The 15,369-nt window shown below is 52.1% G+C and overlaps 1 protein-coding gene across 1 annotated transcript in view; it reads right to left on the reverse strand.

Annotated features, from left to right (window-relative positions):
* Nucleotides 1-15,369, reverse strand: part of PPL (periplakin) — a 41,460-nt gene extending 26,091 nt beyond the window's left edge. Inside the window, exon 1 of the mRNA XM_088017061.1 lies at nucleotides 15,362-15,369. Within this exon, the coding sequence (XP_087873187.1) occupies nucleotides 15,362-15,369 (8 nt within the window). The remainder of the gene's footprint in view (nucleotides 1-15,361) is intronic.

Consider the following 15,369-nt stretch of genomic DNA (forward strand, 5'->3'; position numbering starts at 1 on the left):
GAATTCCAACCCAGGCAGGCCCCCAAGTTCATGCCATTAGCAACCCCATTTGACAATCCTGCACGGCTCCCAACACATCCTAGGCATGGACTGCCAAGTGCCCTAGACCACAATGGGATACCACTTCTCACCCACCAGGATGGTGATAATCAAAAAGACAGACCATAATGATTTGGTAACAAGGATATGGAGAAATCAGAACCCTCACTCACAGTAGGTAGGAATTGTAAAATGGTGCAGCAGCTTTGGAAAGCATCTGGAAGTTCCTCAAAAAGTTAAACATAAAGTTGCCACATGACCCAGTAATTCCACTCCTAAGTATCTACCCAAGAGAAATGAAAGCATAGGCCACACAGAAATTTGAACGAAACACAAATGTTCCTAACAGCACTACTTATAATAGCCAAAAAGTTGAAATAACACAAGTGTTCACCAACCAATGAATGGATAAACAAAATGTGGAATATCCATTAAATGGAATATCACTCAGCAAAGAAAGGAATGAAACACCAACACCTGCTATAGCGTGGGTGAACCGCAAAACCATTACACCAAGTGAAAGCAGCCAGACACAACAGGTCACATATAGTAGGATTCCATTTACATGAAATATCTAGAATAGACCAATCCATAGAAGCAGAAAGCAGATTAGTCGTTGCCGGGGCTGGGGTGGGGCTGGCAAGTGAGCACTGAAGGGTATGGGGTGTCTTTTGGGGGGTGATGAAAATGTTCTAAAATTGGTTGTGGTGAGAGTTGGGTAATTCCGTAAATATACTAAAAACTAACTGTATACTTTAAGTGAGGGAATGGTATGCTATGTGAGTTATGTCTCAATAAAGCTGATACCAGAAAAGTTGGTAAGTGCCATTTCTAAGTGATAGGGGCTTGTTTCTTCTTCCCCCACCCCCTTGAGTGTTCTTCCTGCCTTCTATCCCGTTTTCCGTGGAGGCTAGACCAGCTCCAGGCTACGCCCAGCTGCCTAGAAGATGCTAGTTAACACACACAGAGTTGACCCTGTGCCCACCAGTGCTAAGCAAGTCACATAGAGATGAGCTCCTTTAATCCTACCACTGCTGAAGTTGCACTGTTCTCCAATTTTACAGATGGGGAAACTGAGGCACTGACTCAATAACTTGGCTCCAGTCCGCTGCCAGGAAACAAGGAGAGCTGGGGTTCTAATCCAGGCCTCTGGGGCACAGTCCTAGTACTTATGCCTTTTGGGTTTGAGGTCCTGAATGAGAGTCCCCACAGGGTCCTGCATTCCGGCCAGGAGTGCAGGAATGCAGGAACGTGGGCAGGTCAGCAACCTGCAGGGAAGGGGCACAGATCCCAAAAGGCCTGGGAACTGGCTTGGCCAGTCCAGCTTTTCATCTCACTAATAAGACCCATGGGGGCATCCAGACAGGGCATCGGCCCGACTGATGGAGACCAGGATACACCCCTTCCCCACCACCCCCGACCAGTCTTGTCCCACCCACAGAGACGACAATCACCGGCAGAGCCAGGAAAGCCAAGGTGCTCCCACCCCAGAGAGGGGAGGCAGGTCTGAGTGACATGCTGGGAGAGGGACACACCCAGCCTCCCTCTACTTACTCAGAAGTTTAACACGGACACAGGTTCTAAGGGCAAGTGGCCTTCCGTACTAGAATGTGGCTTGGAAGTCATCCAGCCCCACCTGCTCATTACACAGATGCACAAACTGATGCCCTCAGAAGCAAAGGCACCTACCCAAGGTCATGCAGGAGGCAGCTGGTGCCTGGAGTCAGACAGGGTTCAAATCCTGACTGCACCAGCCATTGGTGTAAGCTTGGAGGAGCTACTTTATGCTTCTGAACCTCTTTTACCATCTGTAAAATGGGAATAGTCCATCCCACCTAGTTAAGTGAGGTGGGTGGGGGAAAGGTCAGGGGCACTTCTGGAAACACCTGAATGAGTTTCAAAGACCACTTTGGGGTTCAAGGACTGAGCTGGAGGTTCAGGGCAGCCTCTGGAGTCCCAAAAGCAGATTAGAGATCACTTAGGTTCACAAGTGGAATCTCCCTGGTTTCACCAGTGCCTAACCAGTGCGGGGCACGTAGGAGACATTCAACAAATATTGTTCAGTGAAGGACCTCGAATTACCAGGCCCATTGCAGGGGCTTCACAAACGGTGAGGATGACCGCTCATCCACACAACATGTATTCACTGCACTTTTACACCCCATAGAGGGTGCCCTTCACAATGCACCTGAGGCCTTATGGGGCCCCTGTGCATGGGGTTCTGCCTGTGGGCTCCTGCTTGCCAGTCATGCCTGGTCCTGTAAAATAGGTTTCTTCTGAAAATCAGTAAATTCACAGTGGCGAGGACAGAAGGTTCACATCCCCAGGGGGAAGGCATATCAATACAGTGGAACCACCTGACACCGGGGACCAAGGAGGACACAAGATTGCCTCCAAGGAACCCTTCTCAGTATATGACCTCCATCTCATGGTTAGGGGCCAGCAGACAAGCCCAAGCTGAGGGACGGTTTACAGAACACCTGACCAGCCCTCTTCAAAAGTGTCAAGGCCATGAAAGACAAGGCTGAGAAACCATCAGCCTGGAGGAGCCTAAGAAGATGGGACCGCTGAATGCAAAGTGGGGTCCTGGAACAGCCTAAAGACATTAGGGAGAAACTGAGGAATTAGAAACAAGTTCATAGTTTAGTTTATAAAGTTTCCTTCCAGATTTCTGGGTTTTCCAGCAGACCCCTACAGGACACCTTGGTGATGGGAATGGCATCTAGGACACCCACCTGTGGACAGGCAGGGAGGAGGTGGGGTGCTGTGACCCAAGACCCCACCTGGTAGAAGCTGGTGGGACTAGGGACTCAGCTGTCCCCACGACAGCCCCCTCAGCCCAGCCCGGTCCAGCCAAGTGCTGCTGTGTGCGTCGCACAAGCCAGGTTGGGGCGGCGGTCCCCAGCAGATTTGGGCCCATTTCTCCAGAGAATCAGCCCTCATTTTCTTCTCCTAGGCGGATGAAGCCGGGGTCTGGCACGGGCCCAGGAGGGCCAGGGTCATGTCCAAGGCATGCCGAGGATACCTTGTGGGTGAGGACACACTGAGGGACAAACAAGGGCCTTTTGGGTCTGAGCCTGCAGGCACCAGCCTGGAACAAGTGCCTCTTTTGTGTCCCAGGAAGTACTCAGAGCACTGGAACCACAGGGGGAGAGCCTGAGAGCTTTAAATGACACCAGGTACTCCCATTCTGTCACCAGGAGTTAGAAACTCAATAACCACAGTCCAACCTGCTCTGCAGGTGGCCACTCAAGCCCAGGAGGTCAGCAGCAATATGGGGATCTAGTCAGCGAGCCAGCAGGGGTGCCGTCCAGAGAAGTGGGGACAGAGGTGGCACCCAGGTCAGTTACACACCACGGATGGAGTATATGAGCAGGAAAAGAGAACACAGGCATCTCAGGGGACCCTCCTCCTCCCCCAATCCTACTGCCCACCTCTCTTCTTGCTTGAATTTTGTGCAGGAGCTCCTTTCCCTTTACCCAGCTGGAAGGGCAGTATGGCCTGATGGTTAAGCACCCAGACAGAAGGCAGCAGGCCTGCATTTGAATCCTGACTCAGTCCTTACTAAGCTGTGAATTACTTAGCCTCTCTGAGCCTCAGTTTCCCCATCTGTCAGTGGGGGTCATCTCAATATGCATGCCACAGGGCTCGGCCAGGGGTTAAATGAGAGAGCGCTGTTGTATGGGGGAGCCCAGGCTCTCTGCCTCCACGTGGGGTCACTGTCCAGGGATCTGGGCTCCTTTTAAGGAGATGATAAAAGCCAGCAGCCGAGACCTGATGGCGGTTCACTGGCACCAGGGAGCTAAAAAAAAAAAAGACCCCAGGCCAGCACACCATTCACACTGATCCTCACGCAAGCTAAGACATGCTCTGGCTCTGCCTGGCGGATCTCGCCTCGTCCAGGCATGGGAAATTCGCAAGTAACGTCAATATTTGGAAACGTCTCCACCAATCCCTGCAGAGGGAGGCTGGTGTATATACATGGGTAGTGAGACTGCTGGGAGGATTCGGATCCCAGGCCTGGTCCCACTGAACTGCCTTGGGTTTGGGCTTAGAATCAGGTTTGGGATTTGAAGGGTATGGTGTGTTTCCACCGAAGGGTCTCTGCTGTTCTGAGAACTCTCCCCCATCTGTAGGAGGGAAACCACAGAACGGGAGGGCAGGGAGGGCCTGTCTACCTGGTTGTTCAAGCAGAACCCCAGAACCGCCCCAGATCCCTGCCTTTCCCTTCCCAGTTCCACCTGGGAACAGATCTCCTGTGCCTCCAACCTCCCTTTGTTCTATGGTCTCAGCCTGATCAAGGCTGCTACCTCTCACCTGGACCAACGCAACAGCCACCCCCAACTGTCTCCCCGTGCCCATACTCTAGCTGCCTCCAACCAGCTTCAGCACATTTCAACAATGCAACCTCATCTTACCACTGTCCGGCCTCCAACTTGCCAGGGCTCCCAAATGCTCTGAGAATAGAGCTCAAACTCCTGCCCAAGGCCCATAGGACTCCCTGTGCCCAGCCTTTTCTGCCTCAGGGCCCTTGTACCAGCGGGGACTTTCCGGGGGGGGGGGGTGGTTCTGTTTGTAGATCGCCTCCAGGACCACCCTGGCTAAGACTTGGTTTACTCACTGCATGCCCAGCTGACCCACTCAGATTCTCTATCTCCTTCCCAAGCTCAGAAGCAGGAAGGACCTGCTTCCCAGCCTCCTACCTCCAGGAGGGACCCAGGCCCTCCAAGAACACCGTGAAGGGCCAACCCTCCAGCTAGCAGCTACCCTTGCTGCCTTCAGCTCTCCGTGCCCAAGTCATGCTGAACCAGTTGGCCCATTTTCCTCTCTATCTCGCCTGCAGGGAGGGGGCCATCCTGGCACATGGAAAGAACGTAGGGTCTGGTGTTACTCTGACCTGGGCGGGCTCCTTACCCTCTCTTTGTCTATTTTCTCGTCTGTAAAATGGTGATAAGAATCCGTCCCACCCCAGAGGGTTGAAACAATTCAAGGAGATAATCCTTGTAAAGCACTTTGGATGTGGCAGTCACATGGCCAAGGCTCAAGACTGTGCCCCACACAACGCTCTTCCCAGCAACAGTGCAATGAGCCGCGCGGGTGTCTGGCGTAACCAAACGTGCTATTTCTCCTACCTACCTGAATTTCCTCATCCATAAATAGGGTTATGGTGTCTACGTAGGGAGCAGCAAAGAGAAAGACACACTTCACAGGTGGGGAACATCCCCAAATGGGAGTTCATATTGTATCGCTTTGAGTTCAAGGCTACTACTGTCCCATAGGAATAGGCTGCAAGCCACCATTTGTGGTTTAAATTTTTCCAGCAGCCACATGAAAAAAGTCAAAAGAAACAGGTGAACTTAATTTTTATATGATATGTTATTTAACTTAATATATCTAAGAAATTATTTTGACAGGTAGTCGACAGAACAACATTATTAATGAGATATTTTACATACCATTTTCATATTATGTCTTCTGAACCCTGGCATGTAGTTTTAACTCACAGCACAGCTCAGCTTGTTCTAAGCACACCCCACGTGGCTAGTGGTTCCCAAGTAGGACAATGCAGTTTTAGGGGATTCTGTGGCTTCCGGCCACTTTGCTCTAAGCCCATCGGTTCTGCCATAATAAAGCTGATGGATGCTCAGAGCATCTTGTGGTCCTGCTCAGAGCCTGGTACCTAGGAACACTCAACAAATGATCATCCCTTTTGCTCTCTGTCACTCTCCCACCAGACCTACACAGGTTGCCCAGACACCTGCCCCAAGGCCAGGTCCGGTCTACAGATTCCTGGCTGCCTGACTTCAAAACATTCCAGGGCTCTCAGCTGCACCCAGCCGAGCATGGTACCTGTGTGTAGAGGGCCAGGGCACGTAAACCACAGCCCAACGCCCTTTCCCCAGGCCCCCAGAGCTGCAACATCCCTGCCCACGGCATATGGCTCGCTCCCCGCCATCCCCCCCTTCAGGCTGGGAGAACAGCCTCTTTCCTGCCCTGGTCTCTTTCAGGACCTGCCACTCTGGGGAAGAGATCACACCCCCAGAGGGGTGCTGCAGCCCTGCCATAAGCCCCTGTCCCCAGCTGTCCCTGCCTGCCTAGAACCACTCTGTCCCCCACCAGTCACAACTCAACTTTCTCTGTGTGTAGAGATAGGAAGGGGTGGGCACAAGGCCCGTCTAGTGGGAACTGCCCTTCCTCCTTGGCCAGGACCACCTAGCCTTCCAGGCCTGAGTCAGTCCCCATGTTCCCCTTGATCATGTCTACCCGTCCTTCCCTTTGGGGGTTAATTCTGTTTCAGTGGGTATGCACAGGGAGCAGGGGAAGGGTGGGCAGGAGCCGTCAGCTTTGGAATGTCCGGAATGCGTAAGAGTGCACACCTCTTCCCAGAGCCCAGAGCAGGGGCCTGGCTGCCTGCTGGCCAGGGTCATCCTCTTCTGGGTCCGGCCAGCCAGCCAGGGCAGGAGCAGCTCTCCGGGGACATCCAGACCTGCTGGGAGGCTTAACCTCTGGTGCTGGGTGTCCCTCGGCCCCCATTTTCTTTTGTCCCTCCCTCCCAGACATCTATCCCATCCTGACACAAAGGCACACACAGTAGGCACTCAGGAAATGATTGCTAAACACTGAGAGCACCTGCCAGATACCTATCACCGCCCCCCTACCCCCCGCAGGTCCTTCACAACAAGATCCATTAAAATCTTACAGTCCTGGGAGAAAGGCACCCTTACAGTCATTGGACACTTCTCTTTTTCAAAAGATTTTATTTTTAAGCAATCTCTACACCCAATATGGGGCTCGAACTCACAACCCCAAGATCAAGAGTCTCACACTACACCAAATGAGCCAACCAGACGCCCTCATCGGGCACTTTTCTTAATCCTGCCTTTATTAGACTATAAATTTTTGGACAATAAGGACGTACTCATTTTTTTAAGATTTATTTATTTATTCTAGAGAGAGAAAGAGCCCAAGTGGGAGAGGGAGAGAGAATATGAAGCAGACTCTGCGCTCAGCACAGAGCCCGACACGGGGCTTGATCTCACTGATCTCATGACCACGAGATCATGACCTGAGCTAAAACCAAGGGTCGGATGCTCAACAGACTGAGCCACCCAGGCGCCCCAGGACACACTCATCTTTCAGGGGGCCCTTTTTTGCCATTAATTCCAGGCCTTGCATAGGTTTGGGGCTCAATAAATAGGTATTGAACTGAGCGGACTTTTGGAGGCATGGCCACAATTCCTATCCCCCCATTTTTCAGATGAAGACAACTGCGGCTTAGAGGGTATGAGAAACCCACCTGAGGTCACACAGCTGAGAAGTGGTGGTGCCAGGATTGGAACAGGCTCCAGAGCCACCTTCTCAGAACAAGGGTGACGGGGCGCCTGGGTGGCTCAGTCGTTGAGCGTCTGCCTTCGGCTCAGGTCATAGTCCCAGGGTCCTGGGATCGAGCCCCGCATCGGGCTTCCTGCTCGGCGGGAAGCCTGCTTCTCCCTCTCCCACTCCCCCTACTTGTGTTCCCTCTCTCACTATCTGTCTGTCAAATAAATAAATAAAATCTTTAAAAAAAAAATACCGGGGTGCCTGGGTGGCTCAGTCGTTAAGCATCTGCCTTTGGCTCAGGTCATGATCCCAGGATCCTGGGATCGAGCCCCGCATCGGGCTCCCCGCTCTGCAGGGAGCCTGCTTCTCCTTCCCCCACTCCCCCTGCTTGTGTTGCCTCTCTCGCTGTGTCTCTCTCTGTCAAATAAATAAAAAAAATCTTTAAAAAAAATAAAAATACATAAATAAAAAATACCAATCCACGAAATGACAGGGAGACGTTGGGGAGACAGGACGAAGCAGCAAGGTGTTCACCCCTCAGGGGAGGCCTAGTGATTTACATCTTGTGGGCACCTGTCTCGGTACAATTAATCCCAGTAGTTGAGTAATAGTGGTGGCAACTGACTCAGACATTCTCCTAAGATGCCACCATGAGGGGATCCCAATCTGTCCCTCTGAGCAGGCCTTTTGGGAGAAGCAATCAACACAGAGGGAACACCTCCCTGGGTTGTACCCTGGCCCAGGGCCTGACACATGTTTCCACTTTGATCCTCATAACAACCCCTCCAGGTTGGTACTATTATTGCTCCCAGTGAACAGACTGAGCCTAGAGAGGAGGGGCAACTTGCCTGGGGCCACTGGACTAGTAAGCATCCAGACTGGTGACTGCTGTCACCCCAGCCAGTTTCCTACATAGTCAGTCACGGCTGAATAAACTTTCACCTCCACCCCCAGCTCCTTGTCATCTCTCCACCGCTCTTACCCGCCTGGGGACAGGCCCTTCTCTGTTACCAACCCCTGAGACAGGAGTTGTTAACATGCTATCAAACGTCTGCTCAGATCAACACTTACTTATTTATTTTAAAGATTCTATTTATTTATTTGACACAGAGAGAGACAGCGAGAGAGGGAACACAAGCAGGGGGAGTGGGAGAGGGAGAAGCAGGCTTCCTGCCGAGCAGGGAGCCCGATGCGGGGCTCAATCCCAGGACCCTGGGATCATGACCTGAGCCGAAGGCAGACGCTTAACAACTGAGCCACCCAGGCATCCCTCAACACTTATTTATTGAACTCCAAACCTATGCAAGACCTGGAATTAAGGGCACCCAAAGACAGGTAAGTCCAAAGATTTATTTTTAAAATATTTAATTAATTTATTTATTTGACACAGAGAGAGAGAAAACGTGTGAGCACAAGCAGGGGGATCGGAAGGCAGAGCGAAAGGGAGAAGCAGACTCTCCACTGAGCAGGGAGCCTGACACAGGACTCGATCCCAGGACCCTGGGATCATGACACCCAACCCAATGAGCCACCCAGGTGCCCCATCCAAAGGTTTATAACCTAATAATCAGGATGAAGAAAAACACCCCAGTGACTATAATTGCAAACATTCAGATTGCCTGGGTCAGGGTATTTTCATCCACTCTGTCCCATTCAGGCTTTATATCCTAACTTAATTGTGAAAATATAGTTTGACCCAATAAAATGCAGGAAAAGAACCAAAAGGAAACAAAAGAGAAAGCATGATAAATAGGAAATACAAACTATTTTTGTATAGGGGAAGGTCCAAACACATCAGTTATTACAATAAACGTGAATGAGTTAAACTCTCCTGTTAAAAGATAAGACTCTTAGGTGAGAATAAAAATACAAAACAAAAGCCTGCTCTGTGCCATTTTATAAGACACATACCTGAAACGGAATGATACAGGAAAGTCGAGAATAAAGGAATACAGCATGACAGATCGGGCAGCTGCTATGGCAAAGGGAAAGCAAGGTGTGTGTACCTCAAGGACAAGATGGATCGAAGTAATCAGTGTAAATGTGGGCTTTGCACCCCTGGCTACACATCCAAAGACTGAAGTGTGGGCCCCGCCCTAGAGATTCTGACTTAATCTGTCTGCGACAGGGCCTGGACATCGCTTTTAAACTCCCCGGATGAGAGGCGCCTGGGTAGCTCAGTCGTTAAGCATCTGCCTTCGGCTCAGGTCATGATCCTAGGGTCCTGGATCGAGCCCCGCATCAGGCTCCCTGCTCAGCGGGAAGCCTGCTTCTCCCACTCCCCCTGCTTGTGTTCCTGCTCTCGCTGTATCTCTGTCAAATAAATAATTTATAAATAAATAAATAAATAAATAAATAAATAAATAAAATAAAATAAAATAAACTCCCCAGATGAGTCTAATGTGCAGCCAGGGCTGGGAACCCGGAAATCAACCACAGTAATGTGTCACAGGGTTGGGGGGGGATCAGATTGAGGAAGAATCCCCAGATCTCTACAGAGAGGAAGTCTTGTAGGAAAGGAGTACACAGTACACAGGAAGCATCCAGTAAATACCAGATTGATTGGTCAATTGACTGATACTCTCCTTACTAGAAACTTCCATGGTAATTAGTAAAATCCTCCACACCCAACTATTAATCCTGGGGAAGTACTCCTAAACAGAGAAGATTGCTGGTGTAGTAACTACAGATCCGTTTCCCGGCCTAATCTGTTTCCGCCCCACAAAGCCACCCTACCTCCAGGCCCGTGTCAGGCGTGTGCTCTCAGGCTCTCGTTACCCACATGCAGAAGTTCAAGCTGCCTTGGGTAACACCAGGGTAATCTTGAAGATTTTTGCAAGGTTTAAACGGGGCTTAAGCCAATCTTGGTGCCCCTGGGTGTCAGGACATCATCCAGGTTCAAGACCAGCAGTACCAGGCTCCATTTATTAAGCACCTGCTGCATCCCTGCTGTTGTAAACCCACTGTCTCTAGTGTTCTCCACAAGCTTACGCTACTCTAATTCACAGATTCAAGACAGACCTCCCACCACTATTTACTGAGTGCTACGTGTGGTTGGCACCGTTTTTGGGGGTATGGGAGTGACTGCACAGCATGCAAAGTCCCTGCCTTCATCAAGCCTAGAGGGGTGGGAATGTGACCTGCAGCACAGCTGACAAGTGGCACAGCTGGGCCTGAAGGGGGGGCAGTCTGCAACTCCTAAACTCAGGCTCTTTCTATTCTACCCACCATGCCCTCTGTCCCTGCCCATGGGCCTCGGCTTCTCCCTCAGGAGCAGTGGGGTTTAGTTGACCATTTTATACTTAGAAAGAGTCAAGGTCCTTATCTGGGGCGGCAGGACTGAGCCCTCTCAGGTCCCGACACAAACTTAGAATCCTTCCTCAACTTTAATTTGGAACCACTATGTCCCCATGCCCAGGACGTAGTAGTGAAAACCAGAAAAGCTAGGAGTCTGAAATCCGAGCCCAGGCCACTGGGGCAGCAAGGAATTCTACACACAGCTATTTTCTTGCAGCCATGCAGCCTTTCAGGGTCAGCGGGCAGCAGATGGAGCTGCCAGCCAGGGAGCAGCTGGGTGTGCAGTTCCCCTACAAGACCTGACAAACCCTTTGCCCAGGAAAGGGTGGGCCAGGCAGGACACTCTGGCAGCCAGCTTGCCTGCTCCTGGCTCAGAATGCCCGTGTTAGAGTAATTCTGAGTCTCTGGGCAGGCTACTAAAACTCTGAGCCTCACTTGAAACAGAAACATCAGGGTAGTATTATCCAAGAAACACAACATAATCATAATTTAGGGCAGCCGCTCCAAGCCAGGACTCAACCTTGAGCCTCTTGTATGTTCATACCTTTCCCAATACCCCTGCCGCCTTCCTGAGACTTTCTATCCATGACTCCTGATATGGAACCATCCTGCCTGCCTTCCAGTCTTGCTCTTCCGGCCTCAGGACCTGTCCCTCCCAGGCTCACCTCCTCTTCCTCCCCGAGACCCCTTCTCCCACTACTGACTAGACTCTGAGACACAGGACTCCAGGCTCCCTTCCAGGCTCCAGTCCACTCTGTTCCTCCTGCCAGTTCTCCTTTCCCATCCCCCTCCTCACTTTAAAAGACCTGAAAACCCATGATCTAGCTCAAACACGCAGAAAAGTACAGAAAAGAATCCTACCACCAAGACTTAGTTGATGTTCCCATGCTGCCGTATTTGCTTTGGATTATGTTTACAAATATAACATTATCATTCATTATCCCTTCGGCCCCCTCCTCTGGGGGAGGGTAATTTTGGAGCTGCTGGTTTCCTCCTCGGCCCGTTGCATGCTTTCCACTACATACCTGTGTCTGTATCCAGAAACATCATATTGCTTTGTATGAATGTTTTTTAAAATGTACATAAATATACTGTCTCCTTCATTAGCTTTGTTCACTGATGACTTTTCAGGCTTATGCACATGGATGCACACCTATCCCGCCTCACCCCCTCTCTGGGCTCTCTTGATCCACCCACCTCCTGCTGGTCCCCCAGAAGCCCTCGGGCTGGCTCAGGGACCCTCTGCCTCCACTGTCCCAGCACTTACCACCCTGCATTGTTGTCGCCTGTTTACCGAGCACACAGAAAGTGGCTAGATGAGGGCAGGGGTCAGCAGCACTCTCTGTTCAGGCCCTCACATTGTGTCCCAGCCCCCACCCCCACCGTCCTGGTGTGTGTGTGGGGGGGGGGCGGTTTAGGGAGAGAGAGAATCTTAGCAGTCCTCCACGGCTCACCTCATTCATTCATTCATTCAGCATATGTGCTACACCAGCCAGTCTGGTAGCAGGGAGCCAGCCATCCCCATCTGGCCAAAGGGCCAGAGTCAAATGGCTGCTGAAATAAGGACCAAGGAGATGGGCAAGACAAAAGGTTAGAGAGGGCTTAAGGAACAGAAACCAACCAAGAAAGAGAAAGAGAAATGAGCCAAGAGAGGTGGGAAGAGCATTCCAGGCAGGAGGAGCAGTGCGGGCAAAACATGGTTGGATGTGGAAAGGACAGGGTGAGGGACACACATGAGTGTGTGCAGGGCTGCTGCAACCAGGGAACCCAGGGGCAAGGGGCAAGCGGCGGGGGACAGGATCAGATATGCATCTTGCAAAGAGCTCCCCGGCAGCCACGGGGAGAAGGGACTAAGGTGTCAGAGTAGAAGCAGGAAGTGTGAAGAGGCTACTGCAAGTATGCAGGGCAAGAGGGCCTGGGCTGCTAGCTAGGCAAGGGTAGGCAAGGCAAAACGGACAATGCAGGGCTGGCCCCTGCAGACAGCAACCTCCTTCCTGGGGCACCAGGGGCCTCCCTCCCCAGGCTCAGGAGGCTGAAACACAGAAGGGCCACCAGGAGCAGAGAGAACGAAGACCAGAGGCCATTTCCCCCTTCCCCTGCAGAGACAGGCTGGGACAGGCAGGCTGGGAGAGTGGCACGTAGAAGGGAGCTGGGAAGCCCAGGTCCTCCCCCGTTGACAAGGAGCCTTGGAAATGCTCTTAAAGGCAGCTTGTCCCAGTGCCCAGAGCCCTCTGGGTGCCCCTCACCCTACTTGGGGTATTGCCTAAATGGTATGAATTGAGCTGAGCCTCTCCCCCCCAAAACTTCCTATCCCCAGATGATTGCCCCTGACAATCCTCGAAATGCCAGCATTAGCAGCCATTCTAAAGGTTCAGTGCCATTCTGTTCTGAACCTAATTTATCAGGTCTCCTTCCCTCTGCCAAGAGGAGGACTGGGCAAGTGAGGGCAAAGCCAGAGAGAGGGGAAGTAGACAGGGTTGCTGGGGCGGAGTCAGGGAATACAAAAGCCAGTGACTCCACCATCTGGCCTGGGGCAATCCCTGGAGCCGGCTGCCACCAGACCCAGGTGTGGGGTGGGGGGAAGACCTACTTCCCCTTCCCAGGGGCTCCTGGGCCACTAGCATCGGCCACCTGTGAGCTATGCACCCAAGGTGACTGGCTTTACTCTTGGCCTCAGTGTTACTGTCTGTGAAATGAGACACCAACACCAGCCTGGCTGGTATGGTGTCAAAATGAGGCACCCTAACACCCACGGCCATGCTGGGCACACAGTAGGTGCTTGAGAAATGGCTGGATCACTCCAGTACAAGTCACCCATGTGGTTGGAGATGGGCTTTGCTGACAGAACCCTCCCCAAATCGTTCAGGCTTTCCAGCTGTCACTGATCAATGTGTGCAGGTGTGTCTCCGTGGATCTACTTGAGGTGGGCGCCCCATGAATGTTGAGGTGAATGGATGAGAGTCAGCTGATCTCCTGCCCCACCAGGGAGGAGGAGACCAGCTGCCTGGTCAGCTCTGGGCTTAACACTATCCTTACCCTTAATAGTGTGCGCTTACTGGTACTGGCTGCTGGAGTTTACCGAGCACTCACTGTGAGCCGGGTCTGGGGCTGCACACCCAGCAACCTCACCAGCTGGGGGTTGCTATCATCACTCCCATTTCACAGATGAAGAATCTAAGACTCAGAGATGTTGAGTGACCTGCCGAAGGTCACACAGTCAGGAGGGGCAAAGTGAGGGAGGGCTTGAACTCACACCCAGCTGACATCAGACTCTGTGCTCTTAACCACCAATAGGCTCAGGGTACCCTAGCCAGCTTCCAGGAGGGCAGGCACCCCTTTCACCAGCCCTTAAAGCCTTGGGCCCCACCTCCCACACAGGGTCCTCCTCGTTAAGACGGGGCGATTCTTGGCAGGATGCAACCCCGGTGAGGTTGAAAGGTGAGGCCAGGCTGCTGGGTGCTTACTGGGACCCAGGTCTGGGTGGAGGGGCAAAATTAGTCCCGTTTTACAGATGAGGAAGCTGAGGCTCTGTGAGGCCAAATTTCTTTGCCAAAATCAAAAGGAGGCAGAATTCAGTCTAACTCCACAGCTGGATTTTAACCATTCCACTCCTCCCCATGACAGGTCGGACACCTCCCCAGGAAGTCCTGCCTGATCTCCTAGGTCTCCACCCTAACCCTGCCCTGACAGCTCTTACTTCAGACCAGTCAGGGGCACCAGAGCCGATGGGCTAGAGACCTCGTCTATCCAGCTCTATGTCCCACCGCCAGGAAACAGTCCTGTAACCACACTAGTAATTAAGCGTAACTCCATCGAGTACAAGAAGATTGTCAATGTCTCCTCCACTCCCCGGGAACAGCAGCCCTTGAGTTGTGCGGTGCACAGCCTGTCCATCGGCATCCAGTTCAAACCCAGGCACGTGGTAGGTGCCTTATCTGCATTTGTTCAATAGTTATAATCATCGTAGTGGCCATAGATTGAGGCCTCCTAAAACTCTCAACTCTTTCCCTGTGTTATTTCATTTAATCTTCATGCCAACAATATCATCCAGCAGGAACTATGCTTATGCCCATTCTACAGTTGGAGGAAACACCGACTCAGAGGCCAAGCAGCTCGCCCTGGGTTGCGTAACCAAGAAGGGGCAACTGGTAGGGGCTGCACTATCAGCCACAGTTCAGGGTTCAGGACGGTGGGAGAAGGTCCCCTCCGGACCTTCCCTGCTGGGCTGGATGCCCATGTTCATCCTCAGTGACCTGCACCGTCAGGCCTGACCCTGTCATTAGCTCAGGTGTGAACATCAGCTCCCACACCTGTTATTAGGAACCAGGGTGACAGGAGCAGCGGGGTTCACCTGTTCCAGCCCTCCCCAGTTTCAGATGCTAAAAAGTGGACAAACAGGGAGGGGCAGTTTTCTCCACAAGAGCTCTTCTGTGACTGCCTGGCTTCTGGGTCCTGGGTCCCCTCCGCTGAAGATGGTGCTGCTGACCCCGTGTCTGGGTACTTCCTGTGTGCTAGGGGCATTCTGTCCATTGTCACAGTTGCTTCCCCCAGGACCTCAGGCTGGAGACATGTATTCACACCATCCCTGCTTTGGGGATGAGGAAGCTGAGGCTCAGAGTGGTTCCCTGACCTGCCTACAGCAGCTGTGGCAAAGCCGGGTTCAGAAGAGAGGCATTCTACTCTCGGGGTCGGAGCTCCCACTCACCTTGCCAT

This window comes from Eumetopias jubatus, unplaced genomic scaffold (genome assembly GCF_037043125.1).
Source record: "Eumetopias jubatus isolate StellerSeaLion01/CBP00866 unplaced genomic scaffold, mEumJub1_p1.0 scaffold_12, whole genome shotgun sequence".
NCBI classification, from domain to species: domain Eukaryota; kingdom Metazoa; phylum Chordata; class Mammalia; order Carnivora; family Otariidae; genus Eumetopias; species Eumetopias jubatus.